The following is a 24,328-nucleotide window of genomic DNA, read 5'->3' as shown; positions in this document are numbered from 1 at the left end:
CCTTAAAGGTAAAGGTAAAGGGACCCCTGACCATTAAGTCCAGTCGTGGATGACTCTGGGGTTGCGGTGCTCATCTCGCTTTACTGGATGAGTGGCCAGCATGACTAAGCCGCTTCTGGCAAACCAGAGCAGAGCATGGAAACGCCATTGACCTTCTTATCTGCTTGCACTTTGATGTGTGCTCCGTCTCAGGGATTCAAATCGCTGACCTTCCAATCGTCAAGCCCCAGGCTCTGTGGTTTAACCCACAGCGCCACCTGCATCCCTACTTTTCTCCTTAAAGGTAAAGGTACCCCTGACCATTAGGTCCAGTTGTGGACGACGCTGGGGTTGCGTGCTCATCTCGCCCTATAGGCCAAGGGAGCCGGCATTTGTCCACAGACAGCTTCCAGGTCATGTGGCCAGCATGACTAAGCCGCTTCTGGCGAACCAGAGCAGCGTACAGAAACACCTTTTACCTTCCCGCCAGAGCAGTACCTATTTATCTACTTGCACTTTGGGCGTGCTTTCGAACTGCTAGGTTGGCAGGAGCTGGGACCGAACAATGTAAGCTCACCCTGTCGCGGGGATTTGAACCGCCGACCTTCTGATTGGCAAGCCCTAGGCTCTGTGGTTTAGACTTTTCTCCTTAGCCAAGCCTTAATATTGAAAGTGTGCTTGGTTGGAAGAAACACACTTGGGGTAGGGGGAAGGTGCAGCAAAGTGAAGTGGTCCACTCGCCTTACTTCTTGGTAGGTAGTAAAATAGACAGACCCTTACTCTCCAATTCTGGTGTGATTAGAGCATACCAAATTGGTGTTTGCAATTATATCTGTGTTCACATCCATCTGACCACCATGTTTAGTTTAGTTTGACCCCAAGTCTATACAACTAATTCCTTTACCATACCAAGCTGCATCATTTCCTTAAAATGCCACAGAATTTGTACGTAGGTTTAAAGAAGAGCCACTCCAAGTGTGCTGAAGCAGAACCACCACCACCCTGCCACACACGTAGGTGATCAGTTTTGCAATTAAAACTTAACTGAACATTTTATCAAGCTTTGCCAGTCCTTAAAAAAAGTATTTGCTGGCACCTTTTGTAAAGAGAGAGTAAATTACACAAGGATGCATTTTTATTTTTATTTAATTTTCCCATTACCCATATTGACAAGGTACCCATCAAAGTCAGATGTGTCCAGAATTGTAGTGGTAAAGGCCTGGCAATCCTGTTGAACCATCAAATCTACATTTGCTACTGGAATTTTAGTATCATTAAGGCCAGAAGCAAATAAGTAATGGGATCACATTACTAGTTTACTACCTGGCTGGCTAAAAAATAAAATTAAAAAATGGCAGAAATAGTGAGGTAAATATAAATAATGTGTCCTATGTTTAACACTCTCTTTATTTAGTAGTAGCAGCCATTACATATACAAAAAGTCATAATTACCTCATCTTCTGCAAACGGAAGGGCTATCACATTCTTGCAGCATCTACCAATCATTTGTGTGCACAGATAGTTTTAGCAGCAAGCTATTCATCTCTCATTGCTTCCATTTTCTTTTCTAAAACTCTAATAGTAGTAGTAATCTTTACATAGCCCTTCTTTTATTGCAAAGCATTGGAGCATGAGGCAAGTACATTCTCATAGCTTTACCGCCTTCCATTTTCTTCTCGACACAATCACAGTCTACTACAAAGAAGCAGATTTTGGTTGCAATTGTGACACAGGCAAAAGGTGGAATAGCATGCTTTAGTTCAATTGCACCTTGATGCAGAGTAATCCATTACAAATGTCTTAATGTGAGAAGTGTTCCAAGGACATTTGGTTTAATTGGCATCTCGGGAAGACCATTCTCATCTCACTAACATCAATGAGCAGCCTTCTCCTGATAGCCGTGGATCTGGATTGCATCCAAGATTCCTGCATCTCAATATTAATCAAAGGAACTGCTGCAATGAGATCTACATCATCCTTTCTCTTCTTACCACAAAAGTGGGCAGGGGAGGGAGATGGGGTGAGAATAAGGGGTTGCAAACGCACACACCCTGTATAGTGTTCTAAAATGTCTAAAAGTGTTCTAAAATTTCAGTGGTTGCATAAAATAAACTAGAATGTGCTCATCCCAAGAACAAAACTACAAAATGCAGAAGAGGATTTCTGAGCCTGAATGTTGCTGGCAAACAAAGGGACTGAGTTGCATTCAGAGACTTTGTAACCAGCTCTTTGCATCCCACAGCCCAGGTTAGCACCCCCTCTCCCCAATACTCCCTCGCCCACCTCATGAGGGCTTCATAGAAGAGGAAACAATTGATCATATACAGCAAGTAGGAACACTAAACCCCTCTAGTGCAAAGATGACAGAACACAGAATTTTTTTCATATAAAAGTCTACCACGTTTATTCAATACAGACATATTAAAGACACGTCCTGAAAACCAGGAACACAACTCCAACACTCCGTTACGAAGTGTATATATATATATTTATATTTTGTCAACAGCTTCTTCTGCTGATTGAGCCATTGAGGTTCTGTGTGTATTTATTCATTTTTATTTTTTTTGCTTTTAATGTTAAAAAGCTCGTTTTTAGCTACCTTCTGTGAACAATGTGCGTCTTCGCCCTCAGCCTCTCACTGCATGTTAGCCAACCACTTTCCAGCATGAATATTCACATTTTTAAACGGCTACATACAGCCGCAAAACAGATTTATGTAAAAGATAAAAATAGTGAAAGCCCCAAGAGTCTCCAGAAAGAGAATTTACACATAATGCAAATGGTTCGTTGAGACAATCCAAAACAAGAGGCAACGTTTATTTTCCCTCTTTTGTGTGTAAGAGGACAGACTCACAAGGGAAATTTGGGGATCATAGGCGGTGTAAAAGAGGCAACCCAAATACCCTTGGCTAGGCAGAGCCCCAGAGATTTGCTTATGACTGGCGGGGAAGGGGGGGGAGATTTCTTAGAAAGACTGCTGTAACATGACCTCCTTTCTCAGAATCCTGTTTGTAGGGAGAGGAGGAGCTTTTAGGAAAAAAAAAGGGGGGGAGAAAAGCACAACAACTCGGATGGCAACGTGTGCGTCCTCAGGAGACTCCCAGCCGTTACAAAACACACAGGGTTCGCCCACAGCCCAGTCAAAACAAGCTCGGATAGGATTACGATCTCCAACTGCCTGGGGAACGCAACATGAACAAACAGAGCCTGGACGGGAAAGGCAGAAAGGGGTGACCTTGGCAGAAAGGGTGGGGGGCGCAGCTCTTCAAACCAATTCATATTTGCATTCAATAGTGTACTGGCTCCACCCTCCTTTTCCAATAGAAAACATCTGACATGCCTTTACTGTTCAGCACCCCCCGCCCGACCCCTCTCAAGCAACACACCGGCGTGTGCGTAAGAATGATTCCACACTAGAAAATGCCATGCGGGGTGGTACCCCCCCTTTTTTTTGCTCGCTCTCCCCCCTCCACCTCCAAAAAAAGAACATGCTACTGCGGCGGTGGAGCAGTAGCGTTCAGACGGAAAGCACAAATCCTGGCGCAGGAGGCAGATTCGGGTCATCTTGGCTGGCTCTTAGCTGCTCGACGGGAAAGGCTGCGAGGGCAACCGTCCAGGGCTGCATAGCACCACAATTTTCTTAATAAAGAGAGAACAGTGAGTCAGTAATAGCCGGGCTCATGGCTCCGTCCGTAACGACGAGCTACAAAGAATAATAATCGTTCAGTGTCTCGTAGCAAATAGACAAGTCTGCTTCAAGTATATACGGCGCTGCCTCGATAATCCGCGTCTGGGGATTTGCAGTCGCACCTCGTCGCCGTCGCGTTTGCTCCTCCCCCCCCCCCGCCATAAATCCCTAACTGTGTGTGTAGCAGAGAGGGAAAAGGTGCAAAGACTATTCCCATACTCTGCCCCCCATGGTTTCGTGAAAGAGAGGGGGGCTGTCGGCGATCGGGAGGGCACGGCTGCATCCCGGACGGGTAGGGTGGGGGCGTCACGGTCGGGGCTGCAAAGCGGAGACGCCGTACGCCGAGGCTGCCGTCGAGTCTCCTTCGCTGCTGCTGTGGCAGCAACAGCTGCCGGTGGACGAAGTCGAGCCGGGGGATGCCGTGGCGGAGGAGGCCTCGGCCGGCGCCGTCGAGGGCGTCGTGGCCGCCAGCTGCAGCCGCCGGACGGCTTCTTTGATGAGGTTGCCGGACAGGATGAGTTCTTGCAGGAGCCGGTGCGGGTCGTCGTCCTCGTCCTCGTCGTCCTCGTCGCCCGCCGACAGTCTAGAGTGCTGCTGGCGTTGCTTCTTCCCGGCGCTCCTCAGCCAGCCCCGTCCGCACAGCTGCTTGGCCACCCGAGGGCTGCCCTGGCGGTCGGCGGCGCTGGGCGGGGACGGAGGCAGCAGCAGCAGCGACGCCGGGGACAGCGCGTGGGGCGGCGGGTGCCGGTGGTGGTGGTGCAGCGAGGCTAAGAAGCCGAGCCCCCTCGGAGACGAGTAAGGGGCCGCCCGGTCGCGGCCTTGGCGCTTGGGGGGTAGACGAGGGGCGGGTGGCGCACGGCGCTGGGCGCTCAGCTGCAGCACCTCGCCCAGCTTGGCCACCAGCGCGTCTACTTCCTTGGAGCCGCTGCTCGCCCCGACGGCGCCGCCCGGCAACGACACGGCATGCTCCAGCAGCAGGAAGCGCTCTGCGCCCGGTCGTCGGCAGGGCATGGCAGCCGGCTCCGCTTTCCTTTCCTCCGCTTGGCGCGCACGCTGCCGCCTCCGCTGCTCGTTCCGCAGCTACCAATGAGGCGCCCTCTCCGCTCGCTCGCTCGCTCTCAAAACGCTGTTGTTGCTGCTGCGGTTGGTTTGTAAACAATGGGTGACGCGGCCGCGGGCGCGTCCAACTGCTCCAGAAGCGAGGGGGGAAGCTCCGGCCCTGATTGCCCACCTCGACGGCCGTCGCTTTGCAGCCCGGACGGCACACAGGGAGGCCAGGCTAGTAGCGGCAAGGGCAGGCACGAAGATGTCAGTGAGCGGGAGCGTGTGTTCCCCCCCACCGCACACACACCCCTGTACTGAGTATTTGTGCGCTCAGGTGGACTCGTCCGCTTTTTCAAACGCTGGCCTGTAGGGAGGCAGGGAGGAGGCGGGGCTGGCGTGACCGCCGCGGAGTCAGTGAGGTCAGAGCTCGACATGGCAACAAACCAGACGGCGCGCGCACGCGCACGCGCAGAGCGGGCCACGCGCTCGAGACCGGCAGCAGCAGCAGCAGCGGCGGGGTGGGGGGAATAGCGCCGTGTCCATGCCGTTGGGTGAGAGTGGCCCCGCTCGCCCAGCACCCTGGTCTCGCCATGGCCAGCCAAATGCCTGTGAGAAGCCCACAAAGCAGAGCATGAGCGCATGGGTCTCCCAGCAGGGGAGGTTAGAGCATAGCTGGGTAATAATAATAATAATAATTGGGTAATAATAATAATAATAATAATAATAATAATTTATTTGTACCCCACCCATCCGGCTGGGTTTACCCAGCCACTCTAGGCAGCTTCCAACAAAGATTAAAATACAGTACATTAAAATATCACACATTTAAAACTTCCCTAAACAGGGCTGCCTTCAGATGTTTTCTAAATGTCAGGTAGTTGTTTATCTCTTTGACATCTGATGGGAGGGCGTTCCATAGGGTGGGTGCCACTACCGAGAAGGCCCTCTGTCTGGTTCCCTGTAGCTTTGCTTCTCGCAGTGAGGGAACCGCCAGAAGGCCCTCGGTGCTGGACCTCAGTGTCCGGGCAGAATGATGGGTGGAGACGCTCCGTAAGGTATACTGGGCCGAAGCTGTTTAGGGCTTTAAAGGTCAGCACCAACACTTTGAATTGTGCTCAGAAACGTACTGGGAGCCAATGTAGGTCTTTCAGGACCGGTGTTATATGGTCTTGGCGGCCGCTCCCAGTTACCAGTCTAGCTGCCGCATTCTGGATTAGTTGCAGTTTCCGAGTCGCCTTCAAAGGTAGCCCCACATAGAGCGCATTGCAGTAGTCCAAGCGGGAGATAACTAGAGCATGCACCACTCTGGCGAGACAGTCTACGGGCAGGTAGGGTCTCAGCCTGTGTACCAGATGGAGCTGGTAGACAACTGCCCTGGACACAGAACTGACCTGCGCCTCCATGGACAGCTGTGGGTCCAAAATGACTCCCAGGCTGTGCACCTGGTCCTTCCGTAGCCACTGAGGTGGTGGCGGCCGTCATTGCCTTCCCGGGAGAGCGAGTCCTGTAACTCAGGGCTGTCTCTACACTGACTGGCAGCGGCTGGTCAGAATTGCAGGTCAGGGGTCTCTCCTAGCCGGACCTGGATTGGACCCTGTGAATAGTTCAGTTGGTAGAGACTCTTAATCTCAGGGTTGTGGGTTCGAGCCCCACGATGGGCAAAAGATTCCTGCAGTGCAGGGGGTTGAGCTAGATGACCCGTTGTGCCCCTTCCAAATCTACAGTTCTGCTATTCTGCAGCCCTTCCTAATCCACGCAAGGCATTATTTTGGGGGGCGGGAATTCTGAGTACAGTACATGTAAAGCACATTTGATTCATATTCCACCCACCACACGAAGAATCCTGGAACTGTGTAGTTCATGAGGGGTGCTGGAGATTGTAGCTCTGTGAGGTGTCCCCATAACTTTAAAGCACATGACAACCCCTCCTCCCACAAGAATCCTGGGAACTGTAGTTTCCCCTCTCAGAGCTACAATTTCCAGCACCCTTCAACTCTCAGAAGTCTTGGGCGTGTGGGTGGCATGTGCTTTAAAATTATGGTGTGTACTCAACCTAGATCAGATGACATGGTCCTTAAGCCAAGTAATTTGCTGCATGTGGTTTAGGCCTTCCTTATCACCCTCTGCCATTTAGTGAAGACTTTTCTGTTCCGGGCAGCTTTTGTCAGACTGATAATGTTTTTATGTGGCAAACTTTTTTATTTTTTTACTGTTTGTGGGCCATGTTTCCATTTTATGTTTGTGTGTTTTAGATGACTGTTTTATTATGAGATCATGGTGATATTTCCCATTATTGGAAGCCACCCAGAGTAAATGCTTATGAATTAAAGGGCATGATATAAATTCTTGAATTTTAAAAATATAACTGATATAACTGAACGAAGCTGGTGGTTTCTGATTGATGTGCTGTCAGTCCTAGGAAGGAGGAGAGAAACCTCAGGAAACACATGAGTGTGGCAGCAATTTCCCCTCCTGTTTGCAAAGAGGATATTGGCTGGGTCAAAATGCTTCTTGCAGTCCTTAACAGAGTAGTTGTGGTTGACCATAAGTGATTGTTGGTAGACCTGGATAGAATTGAAATATTCTTCTCAGTTGTCCAGGACATTTATCCTGGGTATAGGAAGTATATAATCTTATGCTTTTCAGGCTTGTTGAATACTTTCTGTGTGAGGACATCCCAACATCTCTGCTCTGCATTCTAGAGTGCAGCTGACTCTTAGGACGTGAGTTTTCACATGCAATATGTTGCTTCAACAGATAGATTGGGACCAACTACTGTACTGGGCTGCAGGCTGACCTAAGATGGGTTGGGTTGCAACAACAGCCTCATTAATATACAAATGTATGGTTTAAAAAAGTGGTGGATTTCCAACTGCATGTTTTGAGTAAACACTTATCCAGGGTATGAAAATGTTTTATGAGACACATGAAGTTGTCTGAAAACGTGGGAGGTATCGACAGCCATAAGTGGATGTGGAGGGGGTAAGAGCATGTGTGAAGCCCTATTTGTCTCTCATATTACTTTCCAATAAACAAATATTGTGAACAAGTTCCTTCCTGCTTGGAATGGGTGCCATAGTTGGACCAGTCCCCCAAATGAGCTTGCTTGTGGCTCTGTAATACCTGCTGTGTTCCTAACTTCCATTATGTTATACAACTCAGTGATATAGGCAGATGTGACTGTCTATCACATCAGGATTATGGTGATATTTATTGCCAGCCCTTCACTACCCTGTTTCTCATATTTTAAGACATACCCATAAAATAAGCCATAGCAGGATTTTAAGCATTCAAGGAATATAAGCCATACCCCGAAAATAAGACATAGTGATAGGCGCAGCAGCAATGCCGGCTGCGGCAGGAGGAGGAAAAAAATAAGACATCCCTTGAAAATAAGCCATAGTGTGTTTTTTTGAGGAAAAAATAAATATAAGACATGTCTTATAATATGAGAAACACGGTAGTAGTTTCCAGAGTGGGTTACAACAAATTGAAATTAAAAACAAAGCAGATTTCAATCACACGACTAGGGTGGGCCTTGCAATCACTCATCTCAGGCCAAGGAAAGAGGTGCATCTTGAGGATTTGCCAAAAGCTGCATAGTGAAGAAGCCAAATGCACCTCTGTGGGGAGGGAATTCCACAACTTAGGGGAGAATTTCCTCTCCCTTTTGACTCTTTTTCTCTACAACTTTTGGATCAAAGGAAAGTAGAAATGCCATAGCAATAGCCAGTGAAGGGCCCGTCTGTCTTCCTACAAAACATACTGTTCCACGCCACCCCAATCTCTGATTCCATGGGTTCCAGGCACTTACTCAGGGTTCATGTTTGCTTTTGGAAATGAGGCACAGCGGAGACTGTGGTGTTTTTATCATATATGGTTTATTCAACCTGAGCCTACAATTGGGGTGGAAGGGAGGTTCACAACACTAACTCCCTAAAAGGATTTGTTTCTCCCATAGCCACAACCTTGGATTCAGGAAGAGATCCAGCATGATTCTCTCTCTCTCTGTTTGCTGCTTTGCTTCTAGGTCACATCACTGCAAACTCCTCTCTTTCAGGCTTTGTCCTTCTAACTACCATACCGGTAACCACAAGCTGGGAGAAGGGCCCCACTCATTTGCTATCTCTCACACAGCCTCTTTCCTTTGTTTCCTTTAATGGCCTATCACCCAGGCTATCATCTCAACACAGGAAACTGGTGTGGCTTATATTTTAACACTTTCTGGATCCAGGGGTTTAGAAGATCTTGCATGCAGCCTACTCCCTCCCTCCTGAAACTCATAACAATACAAAAGGAACAGTTCCTGCAGATATAGTCAATGGGATTATATAAGCAAATCCATATAATCTATGCATAGATTACAAGCCATGCACAGAGTTGGTCACAGCTCTCTGTTAGTTCATTCTGGAAGAATCTGGGCAATTATCCCATGGTGCCCCTACTAATGGTGTGAGAGGAAAATAAGACAAGCCTGTTTTTCATAGCCTGCCACGGCCTTTGGAGTGTATCAGAGATGTGGGAAGTACGATGAGGCAATCTGTTTACAAAGGCCTGGAGTCCAGTCGTCAGATGTTTCAGTGCTCTGTTCAATACTGTAAATTTAGAGGGAATGTTTACATTTTTTCCTGCATATATGCTCTAGTGAAGTATTGCCTTCAAGAGTGCCCCTGACACGTTTGCAGTTCCCTTTATGGCAATCTTCTGCAGGCTTCAATCTCCATTTTATTTATATTTCTGTTGCCAGATAATTCATACTTTTCAATTCCATGGTGATTATTTCTTGTCTTCTGTATGCACAAACTGTCTTTCCATCCAGCAGGGCATTGATTTACAATTTCCCCCTCCTTTGAGAACATAGCCTGCATTATCAGAATTAGCAAAAGTGACTCAACCAGACAAGTTCACTGCCTGTACAGATTCTTTTTGAGAAGTCTGTAATAGAGGGCAAGAAAGATGAGGGGCGGAGTGGTATACCGGTAATTGGAATGGCATCTCTTCAGGACACAAATACAAAACCAAGTAAACAGAAAAAAAATGAATTAACAACAACAACAACAACCAAAAGCTGATTAAATTCGAGCAGTGTATGATGAATTCATAAAATCAATTTAGTGGTATGAGGTAGGCACATTGGGCATATTTTAAACTGTCTTGTTTATTTATCTTTCAATAATACTGTAGGTAAAATACTTTCAGAATAATATATGTTAAAGTTATGTTATTTATGGATTGGTTATCATTTGTCTAGCTGTCTATATGTGGCTGCAGTTAGAGCCTCTGATCAATATTGCATTCAATTTTTAAAAAAAGCATATTCTCTATTATCCCCTATGCATAAAATGTTAAATTCTGGGATCACGCAGGGATAGAGAGCAAGAAGGTTATTGTATAGGGTAGCTGTTAGTTACCTGTGAGCAGAATAATGGCTTAATAAGGGGGTGACCCCTAATGAAAATCACATTCTGTTCTTCCAGCCTTGTGATTCTACAATATCACAGTCTGAGAAGAAAAAGGGAAAGGAATGTGGCAGAATGCAAAATGAAACAGAAGCTTGCTTGCAACAATTTGTTCTGTAACCATCAACTTTGCCAAAGCACTTAAGGTTGCTAAGTGATAATAAAGCACTCTCCAATCACATAGGTGCAGAATCCAAGCACACCATGATAAGGAACTTGTTTTTAACCTTATTTTCCTCACTAAACAATTATGTGGGTGTTCAGTGGTATGCATCTGTTTGGGTGCTTTGCTTGAGAAATTTTAGGGAGGGACTGGCTTCATGGCTTGCTAAACACCTTCATTAGACCATCTAGAAACAGAAATACTTGGTTGTTTTGTCCCTGCATATGCCTGAATTTGCAAGTTAATACTGGGTGCTGCCTGCCAATCACCCCTTTCATTTCAGCACAGCCTCGTGCAAAATCCTTGCACAAACCTTGTGCAGAATCAGAGCTGGCAGATTGGGAATGGTTAGGGCACAGGACAGGCACTCAGTAATTGTTTCCTCTCCCGCTGGATTGCCAACTGACTGGGATAGGGGCAAAGCTGGTCTGGCTTGGCATTGTGCCTTTAACAACAGCTTGGGAGGGCTTTTCATGGCATGGAGCAGGCATCCCCAAACTTCGGCCCTCCAGATGTTTTGGACTACAATTCCCATCTTCCCCGACCACTGGTCCTGTTAGCTAGGGATCATGGGAGTTGTAGGCCAAAACATCTGGAGGGCCGCAGTTTGGGGATCCCTGGCATGGAATAAAGCACTGCCACCTAATCAAGGTCAGCTCATCAGGTTCCTGTTAAAGGCAGTAAGGCACTAGAGCAGATGCTGACAGAATAGTTGGCAACCCTGCTTGGAACATATTGCAGCCCATCAGGTCTGTGTATCTGTCTGCTCACATGGTGTGAAGAAGAGAAAAATAGAGAAGGAACAATAAATACTTTTGCTTCTTCCCTCCCAGGAGAGGAGGGGAAAGGACATCACACAGAACCTTCTGTACCAATTACATTTCTATGGCCTCAGTCAGCCTATCAGCAATACATCTCTGTGGTCTTAACCCTTACTCGTTCTAACTAGGAAGAATATGCATTGTTAGATTTGACTGTATATATCCCACAAATGTCTCAATTTTTCACATCCAGCTTGTGAAATATTGGTGTGTGTGAGAGAAATTAGATATACAACCAAAAGAGGAAAATAAAACACTGTTTTAATACAATATAAACCTACAGGTTTCAGATTTATGTACTGTATATCACTTAGTTTTTTACCCCCCTTTTTAAAAAAAACAAAAGACCCACCACTAAATCTAACTTCAGCGGAGAAATTACCATGTGAAGGTGTGGAGGCAAGTGGGAATGAGTATACTAAGCTTGCCCAATCCACCCCTGTTTTCATCACCTTCCGCAGGTTGGAAGGCAACTGTTTGCAGTGGGGGAGGAGGCTCTGTGGAGGCTCCTTGTACATTTTGGAATCCCTTTCTCCGGTAGCTACTTGCCCCTCATTGCCAAAATATGAAATATGCATCAACTAAAAGAGAGACGGATTTACATATTCTAAAGTAAACAGGCAACTCCATACCCCTGTGCATTTGAGTCACATATGACTATGCACATGCTCACATTGAAATAGGACCTGGGAGACCAGGGTTCAAATCCCCACTCAGCCACAAGTCTCAGTGGGTGACCTTGGGCCAGTCACTTGCTCTCAGCTTAATCTACCTCACAGGGTTGTTGTGGGGATTAATTGAGGAGCAGGAGAACCATATAACTCATTGTGGGGAGGGGGAAAGGTGGGATATAAATGCAAATAAATAATCTGACTTAGCCCTTCAGATAAAAGAGTTCTTCAAATAGACTACTGTTCTCTGACACCTCTTCAAAATAGAGGACTGTCCTCTGTAAAGTGGAAGGCTATGCAGATAGAAAGATGACATCTGTAGGCACTTAAGATTCACACAGTGGGACTTTAATACTAAATGGTGTTAAGCCTTTCTCTGTTGGGTCAGGCCCTTACAGGTATGTATGTCTCTTTTCTTTAATGTTTTATCATTACAGTTTCCCCCCCTTCACATGCTGAGATAAAAAATCAGTTAGTGCTTCTTCTTTTCTTTTCTTTTTAAAACCAGTTAGTGCTTCTCAGATGTTTTCCTTGATGATCTGTTAAGCAACCTGAATTATAATAAATCCTTAAAGTCGGCAATCAATAAACAAGTTCATAATGATGAATCACAGTATGTTGCTTTTGTGGTATTTAGGTTACAAGCTTAGAGATGAAAGAGACTTGCTTTGCATGTGTTTCAAGACAGTTGTGTACATTGAAGCACTCATTCCGCACAATAATGTATCTGTTACCTTGGCTCTTAAACTTTGTAAACACAAACTTGCATAAATTAATAAAAAATTACATTCACCTAATTCATTCTGTGAGTAAACAGAAGCCCAGGGAGTGGGGGAGAAGACATGCATTGTTGACTTTCATTCTCTTATGTACACTTTAAAAATTTTAATTTTATAAAAGCAGCAAGTACAATCACTTCACTAAGGTTGTCATCTCCCCTCTCCCGCAACTGGGCTCATATGTGTTTAACAATTAAATTCAATAGCTGAAGCCTTCCTAAGAAGAATATTCCCCTTGGAAAAAAACACTGTACCAGCTACATTTCTGCATCTAATCTGAGATATATGATACAAACACAAGGGCTTATCCAGAAAAAGTAGACAGCCCTAGCTTGCAGCTTTGTGGCAGGCAGAAATTCAACAGATGTAGCCATTTCCCAAGCCAGAAACGTAGTTAAGGGGGGGGGGGAGAGGAGTCATCACTTCTTGAACTTTTGCCTGTTATCTAGCTGTTAAATGTATCAAACTTCTGTTAAAAAAAAGACGGCAGCAACTCTAGTCTTGGTGAGACTCAAAAATAAATTAACAGCCCAGGGATGGGACTCAGATGTTTGTAGTGGTTGATATGCATTTTGTTTAACCCCTGGACTTTGGTTTCTATTCCACTTTTCCCCCAAGGAACTGAAGATGGAATATAGGAGAATACAGGGGAACCTGTCATCTTCCAGCTATTGTTGGACTGTAGCTCCCATCAGCCTCAGCTAGCGTGTCCATAGGTTGAGGGTACCGGTAGTTTTAGCCTGAAAGGCCACCGATTCTGCTTCCCTGACATATAACGATCAGGTCGCCCACTGAATTTCACAGCTGAACAAGGAATTGAACCTGGGCTTCCCTAATCAAAATCTATCACTCTAACTCACTAAACCATACTCTCCCCATTTAGCCCTGGGACTGCTGGTGTGGGTAATAGTTAGTGGGTAGTAGTTAACAGTGCTTTAAAAAAGAAAAGAAAATAAGGTGCTGGTACTCACCATGAAGTTGTTACAGTAGGTGCCACACTTTTAACATTTGGGGGAGAAAGGGGCCGGTACTGTGCATCCTTGATTACCCCCAGAAAAAAAAGCACTGCGAGTTAGCATGTCACACCAGGAGTGTGAAATTTCAAGTTCAGACTCCTACTCAGCCATGAATCTCACTGAGAATCCCTGTCCCTTAGCCTAAGCTACCTTGTGGGAATATAGCAGGGGAAAAGAATGCTGTGCTGAGAGATCCTTGGGAAAATGCTAGGATAGAAATGTGAATGAATGGACGAAAGTGTGACCAGATGTGAACGAGGCCAGCAATCCTGGCTAGAAAATTAGATGGGTGTCCCTAGTCACACACCTAGTCAAATGTCCCCCAGATGTTGGATTATAACTCCCTTTATCCTATATCATTAGTCTTCCTGGCTTGGGCTAAATGGGAGTTGTACTTCAACCACAGCTGAAGGGCATCACATTGGGCATCCCTGAAGTCTTGTTGTATTAGGGGGAGGGGAAACATCTCAGTGGTAGAGCACATGCTTTACATGCAAAAAGTGCCTAACCCAGGGGTTCCCAAACTAAGGCCCGGGGGCCGGATGCGGCCCAATCGCCTTCTAAATCCGGCCCGTGGACAGTCGGGGAATCAGCATGTTTTTACATGAATAGAATGTGTCCCTTTATTTAAAATGCATCTCTGGGTTATTTGTGGGGCATAGGAATTCGTTCATTTCCCCCCCTTCAAAATATAGTCCGGCCCCCCACAAGGTCTGAGGGACAATGGACCCCTGCTGAAAAAGTTTGCTGACCCCTGGCCTAACCCCTCCATATCCATGTAGAGATGGAAAAGACAATTGCCTGAAACCCAGGGCCTAGAGTGTGTTTATCAGTAGATGATATTGAGCTGGATGGACTATGTTCTGACTCAGTAGAACGCAACTTCCCAGCTTCCTAATCATACGTTACAGTTCAGAAATGAAACGTCAGTGGCTTGTAATTCAAAGATGCTACGCATTTGTTGTCGTTCTGAGCATGTTGCTACTGTTAAGTAACAAACAATAAATTAATTGCTCATGTCACCTTTCCGATGCTGACTGATCGTGTTCTAATTCCATCTAGGTGGAGATGAAAAAGAAGATTGCTTTGTTCTTGAAGGCAGCTGCAGTTACTCTCCTCCCAGAGGTCCAAGTGGGGAAGAAAAACTCTCTGATGTAAACAATCAAGACAAACAGAGGTTGGTGATTACATTTTCTGCTGTGTAGGGTCCTTTGTGCTACTGGGAGGAATTCAGATGGAAAGAGGTCAATCAGCACAAGAAGAACCCGCATGCAGTTGATAGTTTGATTATGCACAAACCTGCAATCACAAAGCAATGACTGATGTTTGACATTCTTCAGTGGCTGCTCCTTCAGCAATTTGCCATAAGGCATTTTCACTCAAACAAGGCAGACGCAAAGTTTCAAAATACCAGTGAGCAAGGAACACCTGGAGGCAGAACCAGGTAGGTTTCCTTTATGTTGCAACTGGGCATTCTAGCTTCTCTCAGTATCTGAGAGAACTGTTTTGCATCCCAGGAGATAATCAGACTGAATTCTTACAGATACTTAGATGCATTTACTGTATTCTTTTGAATGATGAAAGGGGGCATAGCTGCCAAATTATCCCTTTTTAAAAGGGATTTTCCCTTATGCTGAATAGGCTTCCTCGGAGAAAAGGGAAAACTTGGCAGCTATGAAAGGGGGACAGATTGACATTGCAGCTTTTCATATACTAACCTGTTCTCTCTCAAAAAAAGTTCTTTTGCCATTATTTTAAAGTTCAACCTTATTTTACAGGACTAAACTTAAATCCCCATGCACCCACTTTTCTCAACCTCTTTCTCTGCAGGTGGAGGGCCCATGCCCAGTGTTCTCTAGTGACTCTGATATATTGTCCCTAATGGCCCCCTGCATTTATTCCCACCATTTATGTTTTGATAATTCAATGGTGAATTATACATGTCAAAAAGTAAAGGAAGATACTCATAAGTTAATACTGCATACGTTATTTGTATACAAAAATAGTTTTAAATAACTAACTAGACTAAATAAATAATAAACAATTGGCTAAAGGTTGATAAATACAGGTGTAAAGTTAAAGCAACATTTTGCTATGCTTTCTATAATGTGTGTGGCGGGGGTATTGTTTTGGTTTGGTACTATGTTATGTGTTTTGTGTTTTTATGTTGTAAACTGCCCTGTGATTCTCTAATGAAGAGTGGTATAGACATTTAATTAACAACAACAACAATTTAATAATAAAGGAAAATTGTAATTGTAATTGGTAGACCTGGGTGGAGCATGTCCAGAAACAGTTGTTTCAATAGAAAAATAAGAAAACATCTTGAATATGCATTGGTCCAATCATGGTATCCAGATTGTAAGAGGACCTAAATCAGATCTCCACTGAGCCCAGCATTCTATTTATAGTCAACCAGATGCCTCTTGAGCTGTCCACAAATATCCAGCAACTGGTGTATAGTACTGCCAGAGAAGATGGAGGCTACATATCACCATCATGGTAAATAGTAATTGATAGATCATGAATTTGTCTAATTCCTCCTTTAAGACTAGTGGCTCTCAAGACCTTTGACTCTCCAGATGTCGTTGATCTACAGTTCCCATCTTTCCTGACCATTGACCATGGGCTGATGGGAGTTGGGAGTCCAACATTATCTGAAGGGCCACATCTTCCCCATTCTTGCCATAGCACATTGGTAGCTCCTGCAAAAAGTCCCAGGCTTTTGTCCTTGGCATATTCTGTTAAAAAGTATCAGGTAGCTGTGTAAATGACATTTAAATCTCATCAGCCAATGTAGGAAGCAGAGTGTTCTACTAGATAGAGCTAAGCTCTTCTTCTGTCAAGTTACCTATACTGTTACCTATATCTACTTTCTCTACACCTTGATATTTTTAAAAAAAATTAATTTCCTCCCCCCCCCCCAATTCACTCTGGGTACCTCAATCTGCATCAAGTTTTACTAAATTTTTGCTAGTGACCCACCTCTCTCCCTCCTGACGTTTAAGAAGGATGTCTGTATCTTACGACTGGGGAACTGAATAAAGCATCAAACTACTGTTTGTGCCCAAACAATATACCATATATTCCGGCGTATAAGACGACTGGATGTATAAGACGACACCCAACTTTTCCAGTTAAAATATAGAGTTTGGGATATACTCGTTGTATAAGAAATACGACCCGGCATATAAGACGACCCCCGACGTTTGAGAAGATTTTCCTGGGTTAAAAAGTAGTCTTATACGCAGGAATATACAGTATTACTGTATGAAACTGCCGCTTACCCATTCCAAAGGCAACAAAGGAGGCAGCCATAATGAAAGACTGTCTTCTGGGAGACTCTTATATAATTGCACAAAAGAAGGGATGGTAAAAAATAGCAGCCACCTCATACATATTCAGCAAAATCAGTGAATCATATTCATAGCCGTGCATAAATAACATAGGTTTCCTCTGTAGCATTTCAGAGTCATTGCATTATGTAGTCTGATGTGAGTAATTTTATCCTTTAGATTCTCTGTGTAATTGCGTAGATATTTAATAGTCTTAAAAAGTAATGTTTGATGACTAGCCGAATACCGTTAATTTGACTTGCCACCCACAGTATGCCAGTCAGATCCGATCTCTCACAGCATTCAAAAGAACTTTCCCCTCTGCTAATAGCTTTTAGCAAGGGAGACCATCCACCAAGCCTTGTGGCAGAATATATTGCAAGTGGTTTAAGTCAGGGGTCAGCAAACTTTTTCAGCAGGGGGCTGGTCCACTGTCCCTCAGACCTTGTGGGGTGCCGGACTATCTATCTATCTATCTATCTATCTATCTATCTATCTATCTATCTATCTAGGGGGGAATGAACGAATTCCTATGCCCCACAAATAAGCCAGAGATGCATTTTAAATAAAAGGGCACATTCTACTCATGTTAAAACACGCTGATTCCCGGACCGTCCGCGGGCCGGATTTAGAAGGCGATTGGGCCAGATCCAGCCCCTGGGCCTCAGTTTGCCTACTCATGGTTTAAGTGATACTCAGTGGTGGTGGTCATATCTCAAGGGTAAGCCAAGGCCAGCCCGAGGTGGGAGGGGAACATCAGCTTCCCCCCTCCAAGGCAGGTTTATTACTGGTGGCATGCAGCAGAAGCATCAGCACTGAGGGTCATCTGCCATTATTGCTCCAGGGCATCATCATGAACTGGTTGGATGCCAAGGAGTGGTGGGAGGCACCAGCTGTGGAAGCCCTTTGGGAACTCCCAGGAGAAGAAAGCTCAGAGCCAGGGGATTGGTGGTGGTGGGACAATGCGGATTGGTTAGAGGGAGGAGATTGGGAGGAGAAGGTAACAGGGTTAAGTGAACAGGAAGATGCTGTGGCAGATCACAGTTCAGACTGAGGCAGAAACGGGCTGGGGAGGAGTGGGGCCATGAGAGGCAGGCTGCTGAAGAAGCCAAGGAGTCTCCTGCTTCTGATGCCCCCAAAACACGAATGTGCATCTGTGGATGGGGAAGTGCATTGTGGACAGAAGCACTGCCCACAATCATTCCAATCATAGGAGTCAACTCTTAGGGGCTGAGGTCCACCCCATAAAATATTTGAGGAGGCCACCCCCCAAATTTGGTGAGCATTGCCATTCAAATGGTTTGTGTCTACCACATCTGCACGACAGAGCTTAACCTGCCCCCCTATTTCATTCCAAGTTGGCACCCTTGCCCCCAATGTACCCCCTGCATATAGTCCCACTCTCTAATCTCACCGCCTTCCCTATGTTGAGTGTGGAAGGCCTGCAACTTTTACTCAAGGTCACTTGAGCATGTGTGTGACCCCTCTGTGTGACTGGGGACCCTGATAAAGCAGGGAGTCCCTTCCTAATTGCACAATGCATTCTGCTCAAATTGAAGTAAATGTGGTGAGTAAAAGTTCCCTGCAAAGCTTCCCCCACTCAACACAAGGAAAATTGTGGACTGAAATGGTGGGAAAACAGGCACAAGGATGCCAGGGTGGAGATTGTATGCACTTATCACACCCTTGTCCCTTACCCACAGTTTTTGTTCAGACAAATTGCTAGATAAACCTGCTGGCATGCCAGAAAGAAGGGAAATTTTTAACTGTCAATGGAACACCAAAATGCACCCACACATGTTGTTATTATTACCCCAATCACCCTATTAGGAGTTCCTCTGTTGGAGGGCTCAGTTCCAGGCATAAAGAGGGAATAATCCTGGGGATTGTGTGCCAGGCAGCTCCAGTTTAGATATAGAGCATGAAATCATTGCCAGTTCCATGCCCTTTCAGTAGCAAAGGATGCTGGATTTAACATATCCATTGGAACCAGCCAGCCACTTCCTCATCTGCAAGCATCAATCTTGCCATATTCAGTCATCAGGTCTAGATTGTGTGTTGGAGGGAGTGTGTGTATTGATGGTCCTCCCTCATCTTGTTCTGTCTCTGCCAACTAGGGTGACTGTGTGTCCTACTTTACAGGCCTCTGTCTGAAGGGCTCTCTAAGTCACTGCCCAGTTTAAAGGTAAAGAACAGTCAATAGGCGGATCAGGGGCCTTGAGGGTGCCCTTGAACAGCACTACCATGAAATATATGTCTATTTAAATTAAAATGCTCATCCAAAAACACACAAAGAAGGACTAGTCTTACTCCACCCACTTAAAAGATTAGCACCACAGTAGAGGGTAGCTTTACTACCAAAGGACTGGATTAATAAAAATGTCTTAGGCTGGCACCTAAAAGCTGGCAGTAGTGCCAGGTGTGTTTTCCTTGGAAACACATTCCACTAACAGGCTATGGATCAAGTTGATGCCATTTCTTTCTTAAGCAGCACATGGCTCATTAACCTATTTTATTATTGAAAGGGTTTTTTATTTTTTTAAAATGGATATTAGTATTTTTTCCTCTGTGCTGCATGCCATGCTTTTTTCCTATGTCAAGAATGAGCTGCTAAGGTTTTTATTTATTTATTTATTTATTTATTTATTTATTTATTTATTTATTTATTTATTTGATTTATACCCCTGCTGCCCACTATATAGTGTTCAAGGCAGCTTAAATATACGCTGTACCGGATATCAAATTCATTTGTAACTGAAAATCAACAAAACACAAATTAAAAACAAACAAACATTGCTTCAAGCTGTGTGCTCTGTCATCATCTCTCCATAGGATTGGTAAAATGTTTCCTTATACAGCTGTGTGCATGAAAAACAGTTTTCGGTTGATGCCTGGATGTTCTGTGCACCATTCACTGTTTCTAGAAACGAATTACAGATGAAGTTCAAAACTACCGGTAAGTAGGTTAAAAAAAGAAGAAGTTCCTGTGAGGCTTTGATTCCTCCCATTGATCCTTCACAAATTCTACAATGCCAAGCATTCAGATCTAGTTTCTTCTTTTGAAGCCACCAGAGCATGTTTATAGTTGTTCCCCAAAAAAGTATTAATGCCCTTGCAGTTATTTATGCTGCTTAATTTAGCAAGGACATATACAGTATGCAGAACCAGGCCAGCACACATTCATCTCTTATTATGTCACCAGGAGAGGAACTGCCTTCTGCCCATCACATTTCTCTGCTTACTGTAAAACGATCTGGGTTTGAATGGATCATATTATGATTGCCTGCCAAGTTGACAGGCATCCTTGATGGTTTTTTTTCCTCTCTCTCTCACCATCAGTAGGCTACTTATTCCACAGAATCCCTGTGTTTGATTTTTCCACTTCCTCATACTTTTACACATGCATTTAAAGCTGCTGTTGCTTCTAGCAAAAGGTCTCCTGGCGAAGGATGGCTTATACAGCCAGTCTGGAGAAAGTAGGCACTAGAGAACTGGACATAGACCGGAATATTTGAGTCCTTTTGTAGAAGGCAAGATCTAGACTCAATCTAACTTGACAGCAGTATGCTGAGGACAAGCACGGATTATTCTGGACTGAGAAAAAAAAATGAAATTTTTGTGCTATAAATGTGTACACAGCCTTAGAATAATGGATTGTGTGCTCAAAACCAGATTCTATGCCTATGCAGTGGCATGACTGAGGAATTGTGGAATACATATTACCAAGCTCAGGGCTGCCTATGGAGAGATCCATAAAAGAATTTGTGCTCACATTTGATAGCAGCCACACGGATGCTATTAGCCCAGAGATGGAAAGAAGAAATAACCCGGACCAGAGAAGAATGGCAAACCAAGTTGATGGACTATGCTGAAATGGCAAAATTAACTGGGAAGCTCAGAAATCAAGAGGACAAAAACTTTAAAAAGAATGGGAAAAGTTCACAATCTACTTACAAGACCATTGTAGGCAGGTTAAAACATTAGCAGGATTTTAACCACACTTGTAAAGTAACGGAAAGTATGGATAATGTGGAACAGGCATAGGCAACCTTGGCTCTCCAGATGTTTTGGAACTACAACTCCCATGATCCCTGACCACTAGCCCTGTTAGCTAGGGATCACGGGAGTTGTAGTTCCAAAACATCTGGAGAGCCAAGGTTGCCTATGCCTGATGTGGAAGGACAAAAATTTGGACAAGTGTTGATATGCAGTTATAAATATTATCATTAGGACCCATGGAAGGGATGGGGGGAAGTCAGGAGATCCAAAGCAATCTCGATATTTGGATCTTTAATTGATTTTTGATGTATGCTTATATTTTTTAGAATATATATAAATAAAATTTATTTTATATATATATATATGAATTTGTGCTCACATGGATCCTGGAACATATAGACCTCTGGTACAGTTGCCACGACTTAAGGCCGCCAGGCATTCCACACACCTGGTGCCCTCCAGATGTTTTGGACTATTAACTCCCAACACCGCTGACTGTTGACCATGCTGAGAAGGCACTAAGTTGTGGAAGGCTGCAATAGATTAATTAAAACCTGCATACTTGCTGCCCAGAAATCTAGAAGAATATGTCTGTATTGCCTTGTGTCTCGCGCTTTTCCTTCGCCAACTGGGACAAGGAGTATCATCACCCAGGATGGCATAATTCAATGACATAACTCACCTTAGAGAGAACTGGACTTCTAACCGTTGATGGTTGCTGTTACATCATATCCCGTGATGCCATTGCTCCTGCTCATCAAGGTTTACCTTAAATTATGTAACATGTAACATTTTTTCGGTGTGATCACTCATCTCATAATACCGTACATCACACTGGTACATCTCTAAACTTCTTCCTTCCCATCTCTCCCCTGCCTCCGTACTTCACAGTGACAATAAAGGATTGAACCAGATTATGGGACGCAAACTGAGGATGTGTCTCTCCTATGCTACTAACTACTGTGTAGTTAAGTTAACCCCATACATTGGGGATCAGGATATTATCAGAGTAGACTTTTTTACTAGATAAAGGCAGGTTTGACCCCAGCACCTTTCTCTCTTGCTCTTAAGTGAACAGAACATGGCAGTTTTACCTAATCTTAAGTGTGAAAAGCCAGCAAGTTCCAGTGATTATGCAATTTGGGAAGGGATTGCATATATTACCCCCCCCTTGATGTTTGGAGGATTTGAGGAAGCATCTGGTCTTTCTTGTTTACTGCAGCTACATTCCCGAGGAAGTTGGATTGAAGGACTCCTAGGAACATATTTTTAAGGAAATTCTCTTTACTTCCTGAAAATATCCAGTTCAGTAACAAACATTTTGAGACTGTGTCATCTGCAACTAATGATTTCTGTTATGTGCCTCAGCCTGGGACAAGGGAATATACAACTATTGGGAAAACATAAGGGGCAAGGACTGTTTTCAGGTAAAGACTCGTTCCTGAGCTTCATCAAACTCATATTGTGCTCACATCCTCATGTTGGACTCAAGAGTATTACACTGTGGTCAGAACTTCACAGGAAAAACTCAGCACAGCACAGAACAGAGCTAGTAAAGGGCAGAGACGACGCTTTCAGTCCTACATATCTGATGTTAGGCACCTAGATCATAGAGACATAAATAAAACAGGAGAGGAGGACATAAGACCTTTAAATATGGCTCAAGGTACCTAAAAGGCAGCTAGTGTTAACTTACAGGTATTATTTATGGTCTGGTATGTGCTTGAATAAGTGTCAGCAGTTGCTCAAGCAAGTGGTTCAACAGCATGTTTAAAATGAGCATATTACAAGCAGACTATGTTTTTTAAAAGCATCTTTTCCCCCCAAGTCTACTTTCCCACCCTAAAGGTATGCAGCTGAACTGCCTGCCATTGGCAATTGTTAAGTTACAGCTGGGGAAAAGTTGCAAAACTTGTCCTGATTTATGAAAAGCAATTGGCTTTGCAAATGTCAGGCTTCCTTATGGGAGCAAACAACAACGGCACTTTTTACACATTGGGAAGTTACTCCCACGTTCTGGCTGCCACTCCTGCGATAACAGCCACTGGTTCTCCCAAACATCCTCCCAATGTTAGAGATTTTATCATATTTGTAAGAAATGCATTTTTTAAAACCCTCAGTATCTTTTTTTTCAGAATGGTAATAATATCAGACGACTGTAGATATCCATCATACCAAAACTCTTGCAGTTATGAAGTCTTGCTGTATGTGTGCAAATGGGACAGAAAAAGGGAAGGGAAAACTATCTCTCAACAAACAGGTAGGTCAGCTATTTCAGGTCCTTTGTGGGGGCACAGAGGGTCTTTGTTAACCTTGTAAGTCTGGTACTTTGAGCAATTGGCTCTGCTCCCTTGTTTGATGTCACAGCTCTAATACCACAGAGCACCGCATAGCTTGCTTCTATGAAGCAATGGGGAAAACATTGATCCTGCAGTCCAAGGCCCATAGAAACTTACTAATTAAATGGTCAAAACTTGGATAAACATATCGGGGTGAAGGTTCAGCAAGTGGTTCCAATTTACTGTGAAGAAGAAAAGGGATGCCTCTGAGCATGTGCAATATGCCTTTCTTTTACTATGGACTGCCTACCAATATGTATCTTTAATGGGTGGGGGTGGGGAAACTTCTAGGTTAAATGATATGGCTTGCAGCCAGACTTGATTTCTGCTTCCTTAAAAATCAAAATAAATCATCTCCCTTGCTCTCCAATCCTGTTCAGAATTCAGATATTATATATTAATTGTCCTAGATATTCCCATGCTGGGCCAGATTTGGAGTACATTTTATAACATCTCAAAAAATCCTCACATTTTATAACTTCCTGTCCATTCACTAATACCCTGATTGAGTGATTTAACACAGCTAAAGGAACTGGAATGTCTTGTGTTCGGTATCAAATGTAAGGGCAGCTTGATCTATAAATAAACTTAAGAGGAGGGAGAAAGAGATATTTATTTGAGAAATCAGTTTCTCCTAGTTTCATGTAAGTGTCCCACTCTGTTTTGTTATTAAGTGACTGATTATTTTTTTAATGAATGAAAATAAACTAAAAAAGCAATGACCTCAAACCAAAGCAGTGCAGTACAGATTGCTTTATTTGGAGCACAATGTGTTGGAAAAACAGTACAGACAACTATTACGCCACCAAGCAGAAACAATGAGTCAGCTCCGCCAAGGTTGTTATGTTGGATGATAAACACAACTGACAATAGATCTAGATGTAAACAGAATTAAGTCAGAAGGCTTGTTATATCACAGACGAGGAAATGTAACATGTTGGCTCTGAGTATTACTCAGGATTGCAAACAGTTTGTAAACATCTGGTTATGTGGCCCCAAGTTTACTCCTATCTTCTACTTATGCACAATACTGAA

At 44.2% G+C, this 24,328-nt stretch overlaps 2 protein-coding genes across 3 annotated transcripts in view; one reads left to right on the top strand and one right to left on the bottom strand.

The window, feature by feature from the left end:
- Positions 1-2,486: 2,486 nt before the first annotated feature.
- LOC118090471 (GSK-3-binding protein-like) lies at positions 2,487-4,990 on the bottom strand. The gene has a single exon (XM_035126236.2). The coding sequence runs from the start codon at positions 4,676-4,678 to the stop codon at positions 3,974-3,976; it is 705 nt and encodes a 234-aa protein (XP_034982127.1). The 5' UTR covers positions 4,679-4,990; the 3' UTR covers positions 2,487-3,973.
- Positions 4,991-19,824: 14,834 nt separating this feature from the next.
- Positions 19,825-24,328, top strand: part of DPY19L4 (dpy-19 like 4) — a 67,090-nt gene continuing 62,586 nt past the window's right edge. Inside the window, exons 1-2 of one of the 2 annotated variants that reach the window (XM_035125569.2) lie at positions 19,825-19,911; positions 23,090-23,214. In XM_035125569.2, coding sequence (XP_034981460.1) covers positions 23,091-23,214 — 124 coding nt within the window. In that variant the 5' untranslated portion in view covers positions 19,825-19,911; position 23,090. Of the gene's footprint in view, positions 19,912-23,075; positions 23,215-24,328 lie in introns of those variants that run through there. The other variant, XM_035125575.2, reaches the window with a different exon arrangement.

This window comes from Zootoca vivipara, chromosome 8, assembly GCF_963506605.1.
Source record: "Zootoca vivipara chromosome 8, rZooViv1.1, whole genome shotgun sequence".
Lineage (NCBI taxonomy): Eukaryota > Metazoa > Chordata > Lepidosauria > Squamata > Lacertidae > Zootoca > Zootoca vivipara.
The sequence above is the reverse complement of the archived record's forward strand: the minus strand, read 5'-3'. Positions and strand labels throughout refer to the sequence as shown.